The 20,528-nt window shown below is 35.7% G+C and overlaps 1 protein-coding gene across 1 annotated transcript in view; it reads right to left on the bottom strand.

Annotated features, from left to right (window-relative positions):
* The window catches only part of LOC129265629 (HEAT repeat-containing protein 5B-like), a 50,973-nt gene extending 41,830 nt beyond the window's left edge, over positions 1 to 9,143 (bottom strand). The window contains exons 1-2 of the mRNA XM_064101336.1: positions 9,082 to 9,143; positions 8,714 to 8,918 (exon numbers count right to left, since the gene is read on the bottom strand). Coding sequence (XP_063957406.1) covers positions 8,714 to 8,918; positions 9,082 to 9,143 — 267 coding nt within the window. The remainder of the gene's footprint in view (positions 1 to 8,713; positions 8,919 to 9,081) is intronic.
* Between the last annotated feature and the right edge of the window lie 11,385 nt (positions 9,144 to 20,528).

Below are 20,528 nucleotides of genomic sequence, written 5' to 3'. Positions count from 1 at the left end.
TTCACATTATCAAGTGGAAGGAACATTTTAAACCTAAAAGTAAAACATGGAGACGTGAATGAAAAGGGCATCTCTTCAACTATTAATGCAGCAAGCAGAGTGCAAATCAATGAAAACTTTGGGGTGCACTACTTTCTAGTGATCCAGATAATGGATATGGCTGTTTACACCTTATAATGGCCATGTCTATAGCTATTACTGTCTGCTTCAAACTAGATGGATTGTTTTTAAAGACCACATTAAACCCAATCTCAGGATGATGGTGAAGATGGCAGTATACAGAGCTCCAGTCTCCAGATAGGTGAAGCAGGTTGCATTTCAAGAAACAAATAATTAAATGACCATTGTTATAAGCTACTGAAATCCTTACTTCCAATTGGCTGCAGGAGCAAATAAGTGAGTGAAAATCACTGACCAAACTTTTTGTGAAAAGTTCCCCAGTTTATTTGGAGAATGAGAAAGATTCAGAGGATTTTTACAGCCAACTTCCCAATAGAGTAAACCATCTACAAAATCATCTGAAAGTACTTTATAATCTTCATCATCGTCTCATTTTCACAAAAATGAAGGCAGAGTGTGCATATCTATTTTCCAGCCATACATGAAAAATGTACGCCAGACCAATGCATGAATGCAGGAAGCTGACCACATCATAATATATACATGTAATTATAACAAACAAGAACAAAGTGGTTGCATGTGTCAACTAAGTCAAGATTTTTAGTGAAGTACTTTGAGCAAGGATAGTACAAGGGATATACCCTGAATTTTGTTTTTTATTAGCCACATACATGTAGCATGCCATAGTCTGCTGCAGCGAAAAAAATACACGGGGGCGGCGGGCGAATTCGCCCCGGAAATGCCTTAAGTCGCCCTCGAAATCACCCAAAATCATGCTTTCGGGGGCGACATAAAATCTTAATAACAACTCAGCGGCCCACGAGCGCCATATGCTCGAGCTCCGCTTACCATTTAAAAATCATCAAAAATCCGCACTCAAAATCATGAACAAGCCTTGAAAGTAGCGAGGAGCACAGTTTCAAATACCGAAGTTGCGTCTTTTGATCTGTACTACGTTTTTCCATACACATGGTATGAAAAAAAAAATCAACGCAACGGTCGGGAAACAGTTGCATGTATAGGGGTCCATTATTACTACCACCATGTGCAATTTCTAATGCACATTTTCCCCTACAGATATCACAATTCTGTGATAAAATAATTCAAATTACACAGGAAATAAATCCCAGAGTCTAGTAACCTCGCATTGGTTAGTTGTCATTCGGCTTTGCTTTTCAAAACGGCCTATTAACATCCAAAATAACTTACCTTAATTGTTGATTATTACTTAAAAATCATTTGTTTTATTTTTCTAGGGGATGAGGTAAATATCAGACAATAAATCATCAAACAAAGCTCCATCTATTTTACAAGGCCGGCGGGAGGCTCACGCACGCCCGCATTGGCGCGTGTACTAGCTAGCCAGTCTGAGCTCTGTCTCTCTGCCAAAGCTCTGGGGGACAATTCGCTCAGTAAAGGCCTCAATGATGGTGATTTTCTGTTTCAGACAGAGTTTACATTTCGGGTATATTATTAAAAACTGCCAATAAAGTTTTATTTCTTCATTGTCATGTATATTTAAGTTATTAATGAGTTCATTCTCACCAAATTTAGACTCCCCCATAGAGAAATGCAATTTTTGTAGAGATCTGCGTTTTCAAAGAACTTTAGGAAAAGTTAGGGTATGTGGGCCTTTATAACATGGCCAAGTACAGCTTATTGTACTGGAATAGATGGAGTAGAAATTAGATATTGAATTCATTTATATCCAAATTCAACTCACAGTCACACCCACACAAACACACACACCCACATCCAAGATTCTAAGCATGAAAAAAAATAACTTAAAAAATCATACAATATTAAATAAGCAATAATTCATTAATAAGTGAACAGGTATTCCTCAAAATACAAAAAAGTAGCATTTGAAAAGAGCCCCAGAAATGCAAAAAGTAGCCCCCGAAAGGTAGAAATGGAGCCCCCGAAATTTTACAAAAAATTGAAAATGGAGCCCCCGAGAAAAAAAAATTATTTTTTTCCCTGGTCTGCTGAGCAGCAATAGAGTATCAAGAAAAAGTATGAATAGGACAAGCACTGCAACGCTCCATCTTCTTGCATTTGATACCAGGGTATCACTCCAACTTCCAACATTTGATGCCAGAGCTAGCACTAGAATTACACAACGTTCTCGCCAGGTTCATTCTGATGCTTGGCGGCGCAAGCCGCGCAGCGGCCTCGGTGCGTGCGAAGCACGCACAGGGGGAGGGTTGCGGGAGGGAGGTGTCCCCCCTCCCGCGCAAAGCGCGGTAGCTATCGAAAATATCAATATCGACAAGCGTAGATTGCTGCTAAATGCACCAAATTTTATGTCTATTTAATGCTTTAAAGCCGTAACGGTTGCGCGAATTGCGATTGAAGCAGAAAGGCAAGTACTGATGAAAAAGCTAGGTCAAAGGAAATGATTTAAATTCAATCTCATTTTATACTGGAGAATTACAATGAAAGACCTTCATAAGGTATCAGTTTTCCACAACAAATCTCTAAGGAAAATATGTCGCATTTTTTGGCCGAATATGATATCAAACGAAGAACTATATGATAGATGCCAATTGGGATGCATGGAAGGCATTATACAAAGAAGATGCTGGAGCTGGATTGGCCATGTGCTAAGGGAAGAGGATGGTAGCATTACCAAAACGGCACTCTATTGGACTCCAGAAGGGAAGAGACCCAAGAACACCTGGAGAAGGACCGTAGAGAGGGAAATGAGGGACCTGACCTGCACCTGGGGGACACTACGGCGCCTGGCTTTGGACAGAGTGGAGTGGAGGACTTTTGTTGCTGCCCTACGTGCCCACCCGGCATAATGGGCAGTAAGTAAGTAAGTAAGTCATTTTATACTTACAGTTTATAGATTTATTCACATCGATGACATCGATAAATGTACTCCATACTTTCGAACGTCTAGATCGCTACGTCCTTTATAGAAAGTGCGATTAATTTTGTGAATGCGTGTCAATGACCGACTACATCTACGGACCGCATGCGTAGCCCTTTGAGCTTGCGCCGCGCCACGCCCTTACTAAATCCAAAGATTGTTCTGACTTTATTTGGAAGCCTCGGAAGAAAATTTCCGAGGCTTCCAAATAATGGGCATCGGTATTCATGAGACGGGGTCCCCAACTTATATAATTTGCATGTTTGTTTGTTTTGTTTTCAGATACTCACTGAAACTATAACTCTCATAAGACTTCTGTTGATGATGTTTATACTAATAATATCCAATCAAGATTCGTTTGTCACTGTCAATTATTGCTATGTTCATTTGTATTGTTCTATACTCACCTATAAAATAATGAATGTGTCCATCACGAGCGGGAGAAATATTTTTAGTCATTCATAATACTTTGATATTACGATTTTGTTCTTATCATAATTAATTGCGATTTAAAATGTTTTGAAAGTAAAGCTTAATTGACAGGAAAGCAGATTTCTATTTTTAAATAATGCACTATAAGTAGGCCTACAAATACAGCGTGTGTGAAGAGAGGAAGTGGTTGTAGCTAGGATGGTCGAAGGGAGAGAGCGAAAGGGGAGGGGTCGTGGCGTGGATAATGACAAGGGGATGTTGAGATCGTACGTGTGTGTGGGATTGGTGAAGAAGTCAATATTCGAAGCGAATGCATATTTATAGACATGTCTATACTACTACTGATGATGACGGCTGAATAATCTTTCTTTACATGTATATTTTGGCGATTTTTAAAATATTTCCTTGCACCATGAGTGGGAGATCAAGGTACGTGATTCAATAAATTGCATCAGTTTTTAAGTTACAGAAAATCACGAACAGATTATTAAAAATGAAAAAAAAAGTCAGAAAAATCTTCTTGATTTTATAGCCCCCATCCAGCGTAAACAACATGAAGAATATTTGAGGTCACGAAACCAGCTGATTCGCATTCAAACAACAGGTTAACAGGTCATGCACATGGCACACATTCCAAGGGCGGGAATTCGGGGGAAACCCGTTTTCAAGCACAATGATTGGCTCAACCAGAAAGTGAATATTAATTAGATCACATGCCATCGGCTTTGGGGCGTCTCGTTCACATTCCAACTCATTTAATACATATCATCCACTCGCAGTAATTAGGCTAACGACGTTGTAAAGATAACTCTGTATAAAACATTATTCCGATGTAACATATAAAGACATAAGTGAAATTGAAAAATTCATCCAACGATATTCAAATTATACTAGCAACTCATGTGGGCGTGAACAAACGAAATACATATCCTCTAAAACGTTCACACATATCAACTTCAATAATTCGTACTTGAAATGCAGGGGCCGCGGAAAGGTCTTGAAAGTGGGGGGGGGGCTGACCATGCAAAAAACACAATCAGGTGGTCCATTTTATGTTTTTGTACACGGTTTTGGAAAAAAAAGTGGGGGAGCTGAAGCCCACCCAGCCCCCCCTCCCCCTGTTTCCACGGCCCCTGAAATGAATATCTGTGAATGAATTGTCAATTCCACTTTGTTGAATGTGTACTTCTATCGAAATCTATTGAATCACGTACCCCCGGCCTCCCAACCAAGGGTTGATTTTCCAATCACCATAAAGGTTTGCAGCCACAATCACAGTAGACACATCCATAAATGAATATTAATTTCATTTGCTCCGAACATTGACTTAATTCTTTTCGCCAATTCGCTCCCCCACAAAGTCACAAACATCCCATCATTTTCATTTACATTGCCCACGACCACCTCTCATTATTCTCTTTCTCCTTTACACAAATTAATTTCAAATATTTTATTTTAAATCGTAGTTGTTACCCGGAGTTGTTAAGCAATTGTACAACAAATTCATGAAGCATTCACTGTGATGACTGAAAAGATTTCTCAGGACCGTGACAGGTGCGTTCAATATTTAATTGGCAGGCAAAGAGTAATAAACAATACAAATGAAAATACACTGTAGGCCTACGTATAACTCACATAAAAAAATGAGTCGTAATATGATAAGTGTGAATAATATTAATAAAGATTATTACTTATGAAAATTATAACAGATTCAATGAATATCTGAAAATAAATCGAAAACATTCCAATTAAATCAGTTTTGGATCCCATCTAATTTTGGAAGACTCGGATCCCCGCGGATCAAGGATTTTGATGCCATGTGCGATTTGTATTCTGTATGTGGCCGTGGCGAGCGCAAGTGCAGTGACACAGAACTTGGTAGACACACCGTCGCGAAATTAATCAACACTTTCAAAAGATTGATGTAGAGATCAAGACTTTGGAAATTATGGAGTAAAATTGGAATATAAATGTGAATAAATCATTTTGCTGTAAGTAAATGAGTTGGACATTATATCAATCCATTCATGTGGTTTTGTCATTATTAATGTGATCTTTTAATAATTTTCTCAATTCGCTCTACGGCAGTGTCATCAGAAATGAATTCAATGAATTCATGTAGATGTAGCTATATAAGGCTGGGGCCTGGGACGAGATGAAACTAAATTTCGATCGAATTTTTATATTATTTTTGACACACTTTACTTTTGACAAAATAAGTGACAATATCAACTGAAATTCGTAACATCTAAATTTTACATTGCCCAACCCAGTAACCCACGGTACCCCTCTCTCTTCACTTTATTTTTGAGCATATTTACTACCATTTTAAAGACGTAAATAATGAGAGCAATGCGATACTCAAATGCGAGGTAAACATCTTCGCGTTTCAGAGAGGAGTCGAGGTCGTATCGTATACAGCATAGTAGCGAGTCAAAGAAATCCCGGGAAGAAATCGTGGACGAAATAATCGACAAGTTTATTTTAGGATCTGAAAAGCAGATTTTAAAAAAATATATATTATTTAGTTTTTGTGTAGATCTAGGCCTGTTTTACAGTTGTCGGCCACGGTTGTCGGGGAAGTTCACGGTTGGCGGATTTGCCCTGAAAATTTTCAGGGTTGTCGGCGCCCGCCAACCGTGACGCGTGGTAGCGAGAACGTTGGAATTACATCTCTTTTTCTACACCAGTGGCTTCTTAGTTGTTCATTCTAGAAGGGGATGGACTACATGTATTTTATATCCTCTGAAAGTGACCACCAATACCCCTAGATATTGTACAACCGTTGAGAAGTGCAGTTTTTTAAAACTGAAATACTGCTGGAAACTGTCTATCAGGAGCTCATGACAACTTACACTTACTTGACGAAACACCAGTCCTGGTATATTTGGATGATGTATCAAATGTCTGCCAGTGCAAAGACATTCGTTTAAAGGCAGACCTCTGATTTCTATTATTTGCCATCACACAGAGCCATGTTTGAAGAGTAAAATGAGTCATCATGGCCTGTAAGACAGCACAAGTTCAATTTACAGAGGAGAAGAGGGAGGTTTCTCGCCCAAGAAGGAATGTCCATACCTCTCCAATCACAAAAAAATCTCAAATCATGAGAACTTGCAGAGGCCTCAAAATACCTGTAGTGGCCACACAGAAGCACTGTTAGTGCTAACAATGCGCTAACAGAGGACCTTACAAATGGTAATGTCACAGCGATGCATAATGTCATAACTTAAAAATGCACTTTTTACATCTTGGATCAATGTTTGAAGTCACCATCTGAAAGTTGTAACTGGGCCTATTGTTAGTGCTCTGTTAGCTGTATCAACGTTTCTGTGCTGCTGGAAATGATAATTCATTTAATGCATTCACATCCAGTGGAACCAGACATGTAGTTATCGGCCTCCAGAAAGAGTTGCACATATCTGAATTAAAAGTATGATTCTTGTCTCACATCTAATATAATAATACTGATTTATATAGCGCAGAAACTATGTGCATATATTCTACTGCGCTGCAATTAAGAGGTAGTGAAATGCTTGAGAACAAATTAAAAAAATTATTTGAAAAGATAGGTTTTTAGTTTAAGTTCGAACGTTTTTACTGATGGACAGGATCTATAAAGTTCTCATAATTTGCTTTCACACTGTGTAGGAATACCTGCAACCTAGAAGAAATTCTTGTGCGACAGGTCTTGCATTTTGGAAAAGGAATCTACTCTTTTGACTCTATTTTCTATCAGTTGTATTACAATGTATATCTACATCATTTTCACACTGAGAAAGTTCCTGATATGAATTATACCCTATCAGAATATAAAGGTATTTGTGTGATAAGATCGGTATGAAAGCACTGAGAGAGAGGGGGTGATCGAGGGATGTAGGAAGGTACAGCCATTTTCATCTCTAGCTGAATGCATAATTGAGAAGACTGCATGTGTCTACATGAATATGTTGATTCAGAACCAAGAAATCCTTTGAATTTTAATTATCTAGAGTAGCATCAGTATTTGCCAATGGGAGGCAATAAATAGATACAATTCTGCAGGAGCCACAGACAGTCTGACCTTTTGCAGATATTCATCTATGCTGCATACTAAAACCAGAGATCAAACATGGATTAAACACAAAATCAATCACTCCTACCATCAATGGAAATCTACTTGACAAAGATGCTTCTAGATTCAATGCAAAGATGAAAATATCCAGTATTGTATCTAAGCTTAAAACGAATTACCATTTATTTCAAAAGAATGATGTAAAAATTGAATCATCTTTCTGCTCTCTCTCCCTCCCCTATTCCTGTTTCTCTCTCTTTCTCATTCCATAAAAATCTTGATATCTCTTTTTTTTTTTTTTTAGAATTAGGAATCAGGATTTATTCTTTATCACACATTTCTACAAGATATGGCAAACCAAACCAATTGACCTACAATGAACTATTTGGAGACTCACATCTTTCTGAAGGCCTCTTATTGATATAACTAGTCAACATTAATTAAATTGGTTTTCTTCTCATCTATTCGTTCGTAAGTACCTCACCCAACTATTGCAGATTGGAATATCCTTGTATAGGGGCCTTTTGAATCTTTACAAGGATTTCTGGGCCGCATGACACGAAACTTAGCGATTGATTGTACAGTTGATCTGCATGATTGATTGTACATAATGATCAAGGCAATCAATCTTAAAACAATCACTGAGTTTTGTGTTACATAGCCTTGGAGTTTGCAGTCAAACTTCAATTTCTAATACATTATTTGAGAAAGGCAAAACTAATATAGTCACATCATTATTAATTTTGTAGTTTGCTTTTAGCCATCAAGAGTAAACTTACTCAGAAAGCAGAAATTATTAGTATCCAAGACATTATGGGAAATATAGATGTTAAACAAAAAACCCTATTTTTGCTACTGACTGAATGAACCAAACATATCAAGTTCAACTGTTTTTTAGGTGTCACTAAATACTATAATATGCAAATAATAAAGAATAGTGAGCTTTCATTTGGCAATACAAACCTTTGTGTCATGGTTACTATATTGTGAGGTGCTAAAATTGTCTGTATGGTCACAGTAATGTCTTTGGATAACTGCATCCTGGAGTCACAGGATCCTTGTCTGTTGTTTTCAACAGAACAGAACAATGGAACATGTCTAAATGAGATGTACGATGTAGATCTTCTACAAGATACAGATGAATATTTACATGTATGAGTACCCGTCAAAACTGTCATCTAGCCAAATGAAAGCTCATCGATATCTACAGACATTAACAACTGACTTACCCTATTGGCCGCCACAAGGACCTTGTCTAAGAAACGGAGCCATTCAAAGATAAAGATTGGTTTCTTGGAGTCTGCAATCTGAGCCAGGGCCTCTTCATTGAGTAGTAAGCTATGTGAGAGTTCCATGACTGGATCCTCTTCTTCTGATTCATCCCCCTCAACGCCAAAATGTGAGGAAGAACTCTGCTTGCTACCCGTCGTGGATCTACAACCAGGCCCAAGACACAAGAGGACAGAAGTCAAGAGGAAAGCAAGAGACAGATAGAAAGGGAAAGAAGCAGACAGGAATCAAAGCAGAGGGGGGAGGAGAGAATGAACAAATTGTTAGAATATAATGAACTATTTGAGATATGTGTTTGATGTACTACCCACTCATGAGAACATAGACCCCTCTGTGCCTTTGACATGCCTTTATATCTGTAATGCCCATTACTACATTACGATTACAAGACATATGAAACCCATCTCCACCAGCCAAAAATAACAATAATCCCACTATTTCTGATCCATAAATTATTCCAAGATTTTTTTTTATTAAGCAAAGATGCAATTAGCAGGCATTTCTAAGCTTTATCTCAAGATTATAATCCTGAGTCAACTGTTTTACATATTTGTGCCAAAGAGTATGCCATTTGGTATATTAATCCAGTAAATTCACATGTGAAGATGCATTCAGATTTTGGCCATTAAAAACGATCTTAATATTGCATTCATGATACCAGAGTGGCAAGCTACTCAAACCTGAAGTGTGCACAGTCACATAACCAAAGTGAGAATTCTTCTTGGGCCGATGATTTATGGGTGTATCTTGGAACATCTAGTCTATTCGGAAAGAAAGAGGGCTGATTGGATCTTAATCTTTAGAATGAGCAAATTTCTGGCTGATGGAGAATAGCCAGGATGGAAACTTGGGGGATCTTCAAAACAATTCTGACAGTACCACTTGGTATACTTCTTCAGAGTAGAATGGTCATGGAGTACATGTATTTGAGTGCAACTAATTTGCCGGTACTTGATATTACAAGGTAAATTGATTCTACTTTTCTTAAATTTTGCATTATTTGTAAAATAGTTGCTTTATTTAGGAGATATTTTTATTACTCTTATGCATTTTTGTAGCAATATTAGTGCTATAATTTAGTTTTGGCATAGGATAAAGATAAAATTTACATAAGAGTATATAATAAATATCTTATAAACCAATTCTTGTCATGCAAAAACATGCTCCTAAGCATTTGCTCTCTATTAATACCCATTGGAATATTTAGAAGAAAAGAATAATAATAATAATAATAATTGTAACATTTTATGTTGCTTTAATGATACTTTGTGTTCCTAAACGCTTTACATTGTAATTATTATTACCCCGGTCATTAGACCATTGCATGCACACATTGTATGTACTTTCTCCACTCCCTAGAGAGCATTCCAACAAGAGTTCCAAGACTGAATTGCTAGGCATTCCTCATAGGCGTTTGCATCCTACCCAGCACCCATTCAACACCTGGGAGGAGAGTGGCATAGCCAAATGACGCCAGGCAGTAGTGGGATTTACAAGGCGAACCATGACACCATAACACTTCCACAAATCATATTTGAAAAATTTAGTACGTAATTTATACAAAATGTTGCACATATTGTAAAAACTCTCAAATTAATAAAAAATAATGAAAATCATTTTATGCCTGTTTATAAAAGCAGTGACATTATATAAAGCAAAAATCTCTCAAGTTATCAGACAAACTCTCAATAAAAGGAATGTAGATCTAGTACTTTTATTGAGAGCTACATGTATTTTTACTTTTCTCTTCATGATACATGTATGTAATAATAAAGTTAAATATTTTTTTCAATAATACTACATAGGCAGGCAACTTACCACATATCTACATGTAAAGCATAACTAATCTATTCCAAGCACACTATAATTTATGATAGGTACAAAGTTTTATTCAATAAACGCTATATTACTTCAGAGTCACAGGAAGTTCACACAATATCATCAACAAACAAGAGAGGTATAGTTTAAGTGCTATAAGACCGGGGGCCGTTTCATGAAGCTGTTCGTAAGTTAAGAGTGACTTTAAGTTCGGCTGGTGATCCTTTCTTGTGGTAAATGATATTCACTATATAAATGATCATTGGTGACTATTCAGTGCATGCCATAAGAAAGGTTCACCAGTCATTGTTCTTAAAGTCACTCTTAACTTAATACGAATATCTTTATGAAACACCCATCATGTTCTGCTTCTACCAAAGCTTTAATTCATATGTACACAAAGAACACATTCCAAATTATGGAAAAGGCCTTTGCAAGCAGTAAACTGATAATATGAACTACATGTACATACTGTACAAACACTTTTCTGATCTTCAGTCTTCATCTAGTCAATTATCAAATGCAGTCTAGGAATATAGACTTTTGCTTGAGATGCAATGAAAGTAAATGTACAGTATTATATTCCCATATAGCAAATAAACAATTATTCCTGGGTCATTCCACGGGGTTGGGGCAACAGCACTTTTTTGTGTTCCCTATGAATTGTTGGCTTTATCCTGAAAATGTGTTTGGCGTTTGGATGTTGCAATGTGGTTTTGTTGGAAGGCAGTTATGTAAGCAATTACTTGATGCAGAAATAAAAATGTTGAACCTCAAGTATTTTTGATGGTGAGACTTTAAATGATGATGTCCAGACTCTTTTTTGGGGTACCAGGTGTGACATCCAAAATGGTCATTTTCAGTTGAAGATATCTAATTAAAAGATAAACTTAGTCAAATTCAAATGGCCATGATTGATAAAGCAACATTTGTTTAATAACAAGACAGTAATGGGATAGCAAATGAAAAGAGGCTTCATATCATAAATCATTCCTACAACATCGCATACCACCGTTACATGCGATGTCCGCGTTTATTTTTTTCTGTAACGGCGGTAAAGTGGTAAATAACTAAAAGTCAGAAATCATTCTTTCCAAAGTTATGTGTCAGAAATAAAGGGCAGGCAGTAAGCAACTTTTCATCAAAAGATAAGCTTTGAAAACCAATGTTAATGTCATGTAAATTAATCGAGGGTCGCCGATGTTTTGGGCGATGTCCGGGCCAAATTTGTAACGGTGGATCACATTTCATCGCGTATGTAAAAAGGAGAGACCGGAGAATAGACCGTCGTTGTATCAGACGGACGGGATGTTAGCCGAAATCCACGTGCACACGAACGGCTATGATATCGGGTGTTTTGCAGCATTGCAATTGGGAATCTTCCCGCAATGTCCGTGTAACGGTGGATTGGATCTCCACGATGTTTTCCCTTTCAAAGCGACGTAAGTACGGAGATTTATCCCGATACTCGTATTTTTAAATCAGTTAAACCTTATCTTAAAAATGTGAAACTATATTATCATGCAGAAAGTGTTTTTAAGTTTGAAAAATCTCGCTAATTTTCCATAGTCTTTTACTACAGTCCCACATGTATCTTTTCGTGTAAGTCATTAAGTGAAATATGTGATTGAGACATCGCCGTGTTTGTTCCAGATTTGCTAAACGGCCCCAAAGAAATAATGTTTTATTACTGTGATTCCGTGCAAACATGTTTTGAATGTTAGCTGACATGATTCAATCGCAATTTAGTTGATTTTTTTAAACACCGAAATATGTTATTTCAATAGCCCAATGGATACTCAAAACTGCTCTATCACCGATGATCATGCCGACATCTCAGATTTGGTCCAAAATCTCACCTTGTTTAAATTGGCTCCTACTGATTCTACGTAATATGGGTATCAAAGGCCTGATGATCAATTTTGAATTTCCCCCCCAAAATGAGAGTTTAGAACCAGTGGCAGCGCCACGGGGGAGGCACGCCCCCCCCCCCCCCCCCCAATTTTTTTTTTTTTTTTTTTTTTTTTTTTTTTTTTTTTTTTTTTTTTTGCTTGTCAGCTGATCCCAATCCGAAAAAAGGGGGGGGGGGCAAAATAATTTTTCTGTTACTACCCCCTACACATAGTACATGTGCTTTGTGTATGATGAAGCATGGCCATAATCCAATTACTAGTAATTCTTGGCTGTAGGCCTAACCTTCCCAAAACTTTTCATCTTGTTGAATGTTATACTTTTCAGCACATTCTTTTTTTCTCTCAATATTTTGTATTTTGATTTCAATATATTCAATTGTAAGGAGAGGGGGGGGGGTTCGTTTTATCAGAAAGCAAAAGCCTGTGTGATTGTTTTCAATGTGATTTTTTTTTATTGCGATATAATGAGATTTTTAAAACATGTACAAGTGAACAAAAGAAAATGTGACACAATCAAGTTTGTTTCACAATAGTTTATTTGCTGTATCAGAAGGTAAATTGCAGATTTGAATTCCATTAATTCATTTAATTCCAATAAAACATACATAAATTATGTAATTGCTTGAACAATTAAACTTCAGCGATGAAAATTAAATAGGATGGTCATAAAAAAATAAATGGAATTCTCTAGATAACTATACCCTTGATTAGAATGCAGAATAAAATTAGATTAAATTGATCCATTGAGAAATGAAATTGAAGTACAGATAATTTATGAAAAGGTAATGGGCAAGTAATTATATAATAATAATATAATAATATGTTCATTTATATAGCGCTCTTACAATATATCATCGTTTCACAGCGCTTTACACAATAGAAAATTATAATAACTAATACATGTAAATATTATTGATTAAAAAGCAGAGTCTTGAGATGTTTCTTAAATGTATTGTGAAAACAAAGTAGAACACAACAACACAAATACAAAAACCTTCTATAAAACGTAACTTTATATTTAATTTATGAACTATGAAATGATGAATTCTATTTGCTATGAAAAAATACAAAGTGAAGGTTCCTGTGTATTTTGCAAGAACAGATCAGATTCATTGTCCCTAGTAATCCACCCCCTTTAATGAGAAAATGTCAAGACATAAATAAGTAAATGATTTGATATAATATAACAAATATTTGCTTATTGCTTTAAAAATATAGTCAAACTTCCAAATACTATTTTTCTCAACTACAGGTAGCCTCTGTTCAAGGTGAAAATGTATATCTTCAGTACATGAAGTGTCAATCTGGTGACCTGTACTCCTGGCCTGATGGCGAGGCACAATTCTACCTCCATCCACTTTGTGACATTGACAGAATCCTCTTCCAAACTGAAATTTCTTATTGGGTCACCAGTCTTCTTGAAGTTCATAAACTTGTAACCTGAATGCAGAGAGAAATATTGCATGTTAATTTTAATAGTCAGGTTTTGTGTACAGTGTAATACATTTTTTTGCATTTGCCAGTAAGAAGTTTACCAAAGAGTTCTTGCAGTTTTATTTTTTAACATAAGAATAGCTTAGTACATTTTACTTTCTCGCTTACAACTCTGTTAAAAAACAGAAGATATAAAGGTGGTGAGTTTTTTAAATCAAATTTGTCCACTAAGTACTTTACAATTGTCCTTTTAATTTCGCATGTTGGAACTTAATGTTTTATCTAATGTATGTAAGTTCCAGTGATGACATGATTATATTTTAATTAATGTCAATTCTACACTACCATTTTGAGGACATGATGTCCATGTAACTGAGGTAAAACAAATTAGAGTTAACAAATTGAACAGTTTATATGTGTAAGGTATAAATGCGTTGTCCATGTCTTCCATGCCAACTTTGCCTTGTTTTATCTTGAAAAACCATAGCTTAGAAGAACTAAACGAGTACCTTTTCCCTACATATTTTTCACCTGAATATTGTATCAAAAATTGTATAATTGTGTATGAATAAAAAAAACATTTTACCTGTTCATTGATATGAATTACAGAAGCTTGCTTGTAGATGTTGTATTTGTACACTTGAGTAAGATGAGTTAACTTGCATTTAGTGTGTTGATACTAGAAAAATATGTCAAATATTCAAGTAATGCTATTCAATATGACCATTACAAGGACATGATGTCCGTGTAACAGAGGTATCTACATTTGAAAGTAATATCTTGAAGGAGATATTTCAAAGTAATAAAAGATTTGGAGATCGTAAGATAGCACTGTTTCGTTTTTTCCCCCTTAGACAGAAACATAAATGTTTCCAGAGACAGACGGAAGTGGAACCTTGAGGATTAGTATGATTTTAAATATAATGTCAATAATTTTGTACATTTTTCCTTGTTTAAACTCTAATTTAAAGTGCTTTTACTTGCAAAGAATTTGACATGCAAAATGTTTTTCTTCTAGTATAATCAATTGAACTTGTGCAAATATTCTAAGGCAGAAAGGGTAATTTGGTATGTAATGACCATTAATGGATCTTAACTTACAATGCTTCAAATTATACCTCTGTTACAGAGACATGATGTCCATGTAACGGTGGTAACACCAAACAAAAATAGAAGGTTAGGCCAGAGAGAGTAGTTGAGTTTTTCCAAAGAGAATATTCCATTCTGTTGAGGCATGACTTCTCTCAACTATTTAGTTCTACATGCCATCATAAATTGAATTTTCTTGACTGGTGAGAAAAAAGAACGACACATAATTTGTCAATAATTTTGTACATTTTTCTTTGTTTAAACTCTAATTTAAATTTCTTTTATTTGCAAAGAATTTGACATGCAAAATGTTTTTTTTTCTAATATAATCAATTGATCTTGTGCAAATAATTTAAGGCAGAAAGTGTAATTTGGTATGTGATGACCATTAATGGACCTTAACTTACAATGCTTCAAATTATACCTCTGTTACAGAGACATGATGTCCATGTAACGGTGGTAACACCAAAAATAGAAGGTTAGGCCAGAAAGAGTAGTTGAGTTTTTCCAAAAAGAATATTCCATTCTGTTGAGGCATGACTTCTGTCAACTATTTAGTTCTACATGCCATCATAAATTGAATTTTCTTGACTGGTGAGAAAAAAGAGCGACACAGAACATGGCACTGGTATACACACAGAGCATCAAGTTCCATTTATTGATGCTAAATCTTTCAAAATATATATGCCATGTTGGAAAATGTTGAATAAAGTGACTAAAAATGTTGTTAGCAAAATATTTATTAAGAGGAATTGAGATCAACCCTTTTATTTTGACAGTGGGAGAGTATAGTCTAAGTAAGGATGATAAATGATGTCCGTGTAACGGTGGTATTTTGTCAAATCTTGTTTCGCAATTTACTCAAATATGCAGGGTGGTATGAAATGCCTGTAAGTGGATTTAGTTGAAGAATTGTCCCATGAAACATATAAGAAAAAAAACTTTTCATTTATTACATTTCTATTTTTTGACCATGATGTCACAATTTTTGCCCCAACCCCATGGAATGACCCTCCTCTCAAAAGGCATCTGACCAAAAGTACCTTCAGATGAATGATTTGGGGAAACTCATCTTAAGGCGACCGCACACCTTACGACTGATCTGCGACCTGATTTCAGAATAAAATGTAGTAGAATTTGATGCTAATATTGAGACTTGGAATATCTTACTGTGTAATGTTCTAAATCATCGTACGAATACCTATGATCAAATCTGTGACTATGGTATCACCCTTCTAGCGAATTTAACATCTAGTCGTAATGACGTCATAGCAGTCGTACGATTGGCTACGATTTGAAACTACTTTGTCCTCCAAAATAAAGGCTTGCAATCTTTCAAAATGGTTATAATATTATTCTTTCAATTAATTTTAAGCTCAAATAAAATGATATGTTCCATTAACATCTTCAGAAAATGAGCAAAATGCGATTTGTTCCAAAATCGGATCGCGAACAGTCGTAAGGTGTGCGGTGGCCTTAAGTCAACAAGACATGATATTTTGGGTTGATCTTTTTTTAAGAGTGAATTTTCTTCTCTTTCATTGTAAAAAAACCCAAACAGTTTTAAATACCACCTTTGTGAATTCGGGCCCTATTATAGTTTCTCTGGCTGAATGAACTATTATCATTAATATCATTATATTTATTTGGCAAATAATACAAAAATACATTTCAGTATAAACAATACAAAATAAGAAATACCAACCATGGGAACGCCAGGTATAAAAAAAGTTAACTGAATTACTGTGGCATAGCGCCTCCTGTCCCAAGATGTATGTATTAGTCTGCATTATAGTATGTTCATGATTGAGTATTAAGATGAAAATATTCTCAGCATTATGAATCGTATTAGCCTGGTATATGATCTAATAACATCTAAATGTCATATGAATAGCAATGAGTTGTTGCAAGACTTGATTAGATGCTGTACTCATGAATTTAAACATTGGAGATGTACATGTACATGTAAATAGAGGCTAATAATAGCATGGGAAAATGAATATTGAGGCAAGCATCTACAGGTATAGAAAAAATATATATATTGTCGTACGAGATACTAGTATATATATATATTTTCAAAAGAACTATCATTTTGTGTGTACAAAAATACTACACAAACATGTTCGGGTGAAAAGGTAATATAGGCCTATACATGAGGTTCTACCTATGATTGTAGCAAAGGCAAAATAAAGAAGTTTGGATAAAGAAGTACAGATCAAAAGGCCTCGTAGAAGGAGACAGATGATAGAAAGACAGAGAGGCTAAAGAGAATCGGAGACAGAGTGAGTAAGAGATAAAAAAGGGGAAGAGAGAGAAAGATTCTTTGGGATATAAAATAGTCAAAGATGCATGATAGAAAGAAAAGAGTTTAGAGAGAAAGAGAGAGAGAGAGAAGAATGAAGAAAGTGATGGAAAGAGGCCAAATACTTGTGAGTGCAGTCAAGGTGTGCAAAGAATGCAAAGACTCATCTAGCGCGGAAACCAAATGTCATGGGAGACATGTTAATGGCATACAGATATTATGCAAGAATGAAAGGGGGAAAGCTCTCATCATTTGGGCAATGGATTCTGGTTAGCCAACGGCTATTTGTGGCTCTAAACTAGGCTTTCTACGATTGCTCTAAAGTCTACATTACATGTACATGTACATTATGAATGGTACCTAAAGATATTGCCATGGAAATGTGTATGATTTTCCCCTATAAAAAAATTCAGCATAAGCATTGATATTTGTGTACTTGAGATGATATTCTATGAAATTTATTCCGATGTAGGACCTTGAATAGATTCATCAGGAATGATTCCCCTTCCTTCAAGTGCTGTCAATGAATATGACTCATACTGCCAATCAAAACATTAATTTATGGGAAGAAAGTCTGATTACTCATATTACGCCTTCATTCACTGACTGATGATGACCAACAAATATCACAACCTTCAGTCACACAGCATATGGTTGAAAAGCCCGTAGCCGGGGGGGGGGGGGGGGGGTCCATTTCAGATCGATGACCCGTTTTTATTTTGCTTGTCAAATTTTTTCTGAGACGAAATGGTCAAAACCTTTGACTTTTTTTTTACTCCTCAATTTTTTTCAGCAAGGAAAGAAAAAGGAATTGAACTCCCTAATTGAAAATTCTGGCTACATTGTTGGTTAACATACACCTTTCAGCATTTCCATTGATAGAAACTATATTTTGCCTCCGACGAAGATTCTGCTAGGATCGAAAGCTTAGGCCCCTTTTGACTTTCTACTATATATTTTTGAATTTCATATTGTATTTTGTTTTAAAAAGTACATGTGTACACGTCACAATGATGACATCACTTAAAAATCATCTAGTAGATGTACTGTACATGTACATTCATACATGTAGGGAGAGTAATTGTATTTTATGCAGTTTATTGTAATTTTAGAACACTCCAATCTTGTTCTACATGTATGTTATTTTGCTGATTAATATTAGATATAAAACGTACAAAAAAAAATAAATAGCCTAAAAACATGTACATGTAATTGGGTGTACCGGTAAATGTAGGCCTACATGAACATTGGTCAGGTGAAATACTGATGAACAATTAAAGTAAAAACTAGTTCTACAACAAATGAGGAAGGTTATTGGTAAGTTTAATCTCCTTGGAATAAAATAAGGAAAAGGGTCTTTGACAACATCACAAAAATTACTTGGGGTATGAAAATTGACTAAATTGAATTCATATGAGGAAGAAACAGTGCTACTCTTTAATTGCATCTATCTTGACCTTCATTTTACAGAAGGCATTGGGAATTGACATTTGATTTCTGAATGAGATTGTATAGAATGTGACACACTCTCACATTTACTGCAGGTGGATTTTACACATAGATTGCACAGAATGGATCTTTGCCACCATTAAGGTGCTCATAGCATTCCATTCAGGCTGACAAGTACATGTAGATACAGTACATACCAATTTTGTTGTTTCTTTCGTTTTTTTTTCCATCTCTGACACAAACCCCCAACTGTTATTATGCACAAACTACATTTGTACCATATTTTAGATTATATACAGTGTAACTTCAATTATTCCTATATCTGTACTTTTGCTATCATACACCACCAGTGTTTTAATCCACCATCCATGTTTATGATTCTCGCCCCAAAAATTATGCTGAAACACAGCCCTTGGACAATGCGCCTACATGTTCCATTAGAGAAGATAAAAATCAACATTCTTCTCAATATAGAGTAGGGCATTAAAGTTTACATTGGTTTTTAAAAATGACCTTTTCTTCTTTCAGGTGTATGACATATGCTTTCGCATAAATTTCTCATTCTGCTCGGCTGGCCCTAAAGTTCTTGTTAAGAAAGGGGGGCGGAGTGGTGTATTGTTTTTTGGGTTTTTTTTGTTAGCTACATGTAGAATAAAAATGACTAAATTGATGTTTAAGATAGGTAAATTTGAAGTTCAGTCATGTACATCCAAAGGTGACATTTATGGAAAAAAATAAATCTACTCTTAAATATTAGTTGTTCCTTGTACTGCATGAGTATATGTACATTTTTTAGTTTTGATCATTTACGCTGCTCTATATATTTTTTGTTCTCCAAGTCCAAATTGAAAAATACTGTGAAAAAAATATGGATAGGATGTCCTGATAAACTAAAAAAAGATGTGAAATTTCACTACAGTAGTAGTCATGTAGCATGACTCTGGGAGAAACTCCAGAATCATGTCCATATAATTAAATCTTCAACAATGATTGATTGATTCTGAAAGCAATATTTAAAGGATTTAATAAGACAGTCATCATCATTATAGATCCCCCTTTGATGACTCCCCTATCTGATTTCCTTTGATTTATATGTAAATCATTGGGGTACTATCCAACTCTGACAGGGTTTGAACTATATGGGCATGATCACCTTCCTTAAAGTTTGAATTGATTAAATCTACTTTTGCTTTTTCATAATATAGAATGTAACCACAAAGCAATTTGCACAAATTGAATCTTTATCTGCATGTTAGTAGGTGTCAATATTTCTCTGCTTTTCATGATTATCCTTGTACTATTCAGAGTGCTTTAATAAGTAAGGATTAATGGATAATTCCCTCAACTACAAAGCACAGGATCTGGGATTCAAATCACACAGTAACACAAGAGTTTTTTCGCAAGATGCAAAAGCCTCGATTACCCCGAATCACCTACAAATCCACCCGAAAACACATACACTGTATTCGGAAGATTCAGGAGCATTCTCCCTCCCCGAATGAGCAAAAATTTGGTAGAGATTCTGGAAAATTTGTGGAGGGCTTTGGTTTGTTTTGAAATGTTCAAAACCATCCAAATACCCTCCAAAATAATCCTGAATTTGGCTTTGACAAATTTCATTCAAGCAACATTTGGGATGTGTTCAGATAAAATGTGGTTGGATTCAGGAAGGCATTCAGGGCAGATTCAGACCTACTCATATCATTTTGGGGGTATTTGGGGAGGGGGGGGGTGGGTGGTTCTGGAGTA

This window comes from Lytechinus pictus, chromosome 7 (assembly GCF_037042905.1).
Source record: "Lytechinus pictus isolate F3 Inbred chromosome 7, Lp3.0, whole genome shotgun sequence".
NCBI lineage: Eukaryota > Metazoa > Echinodermata > Echinoidea > Temnopleuroida > Toxopneustidae > Lytechinus > Lytechinus pictus.
This window is presented reverse-complemented; position numbering and strand designations above follow the sequence as displayed.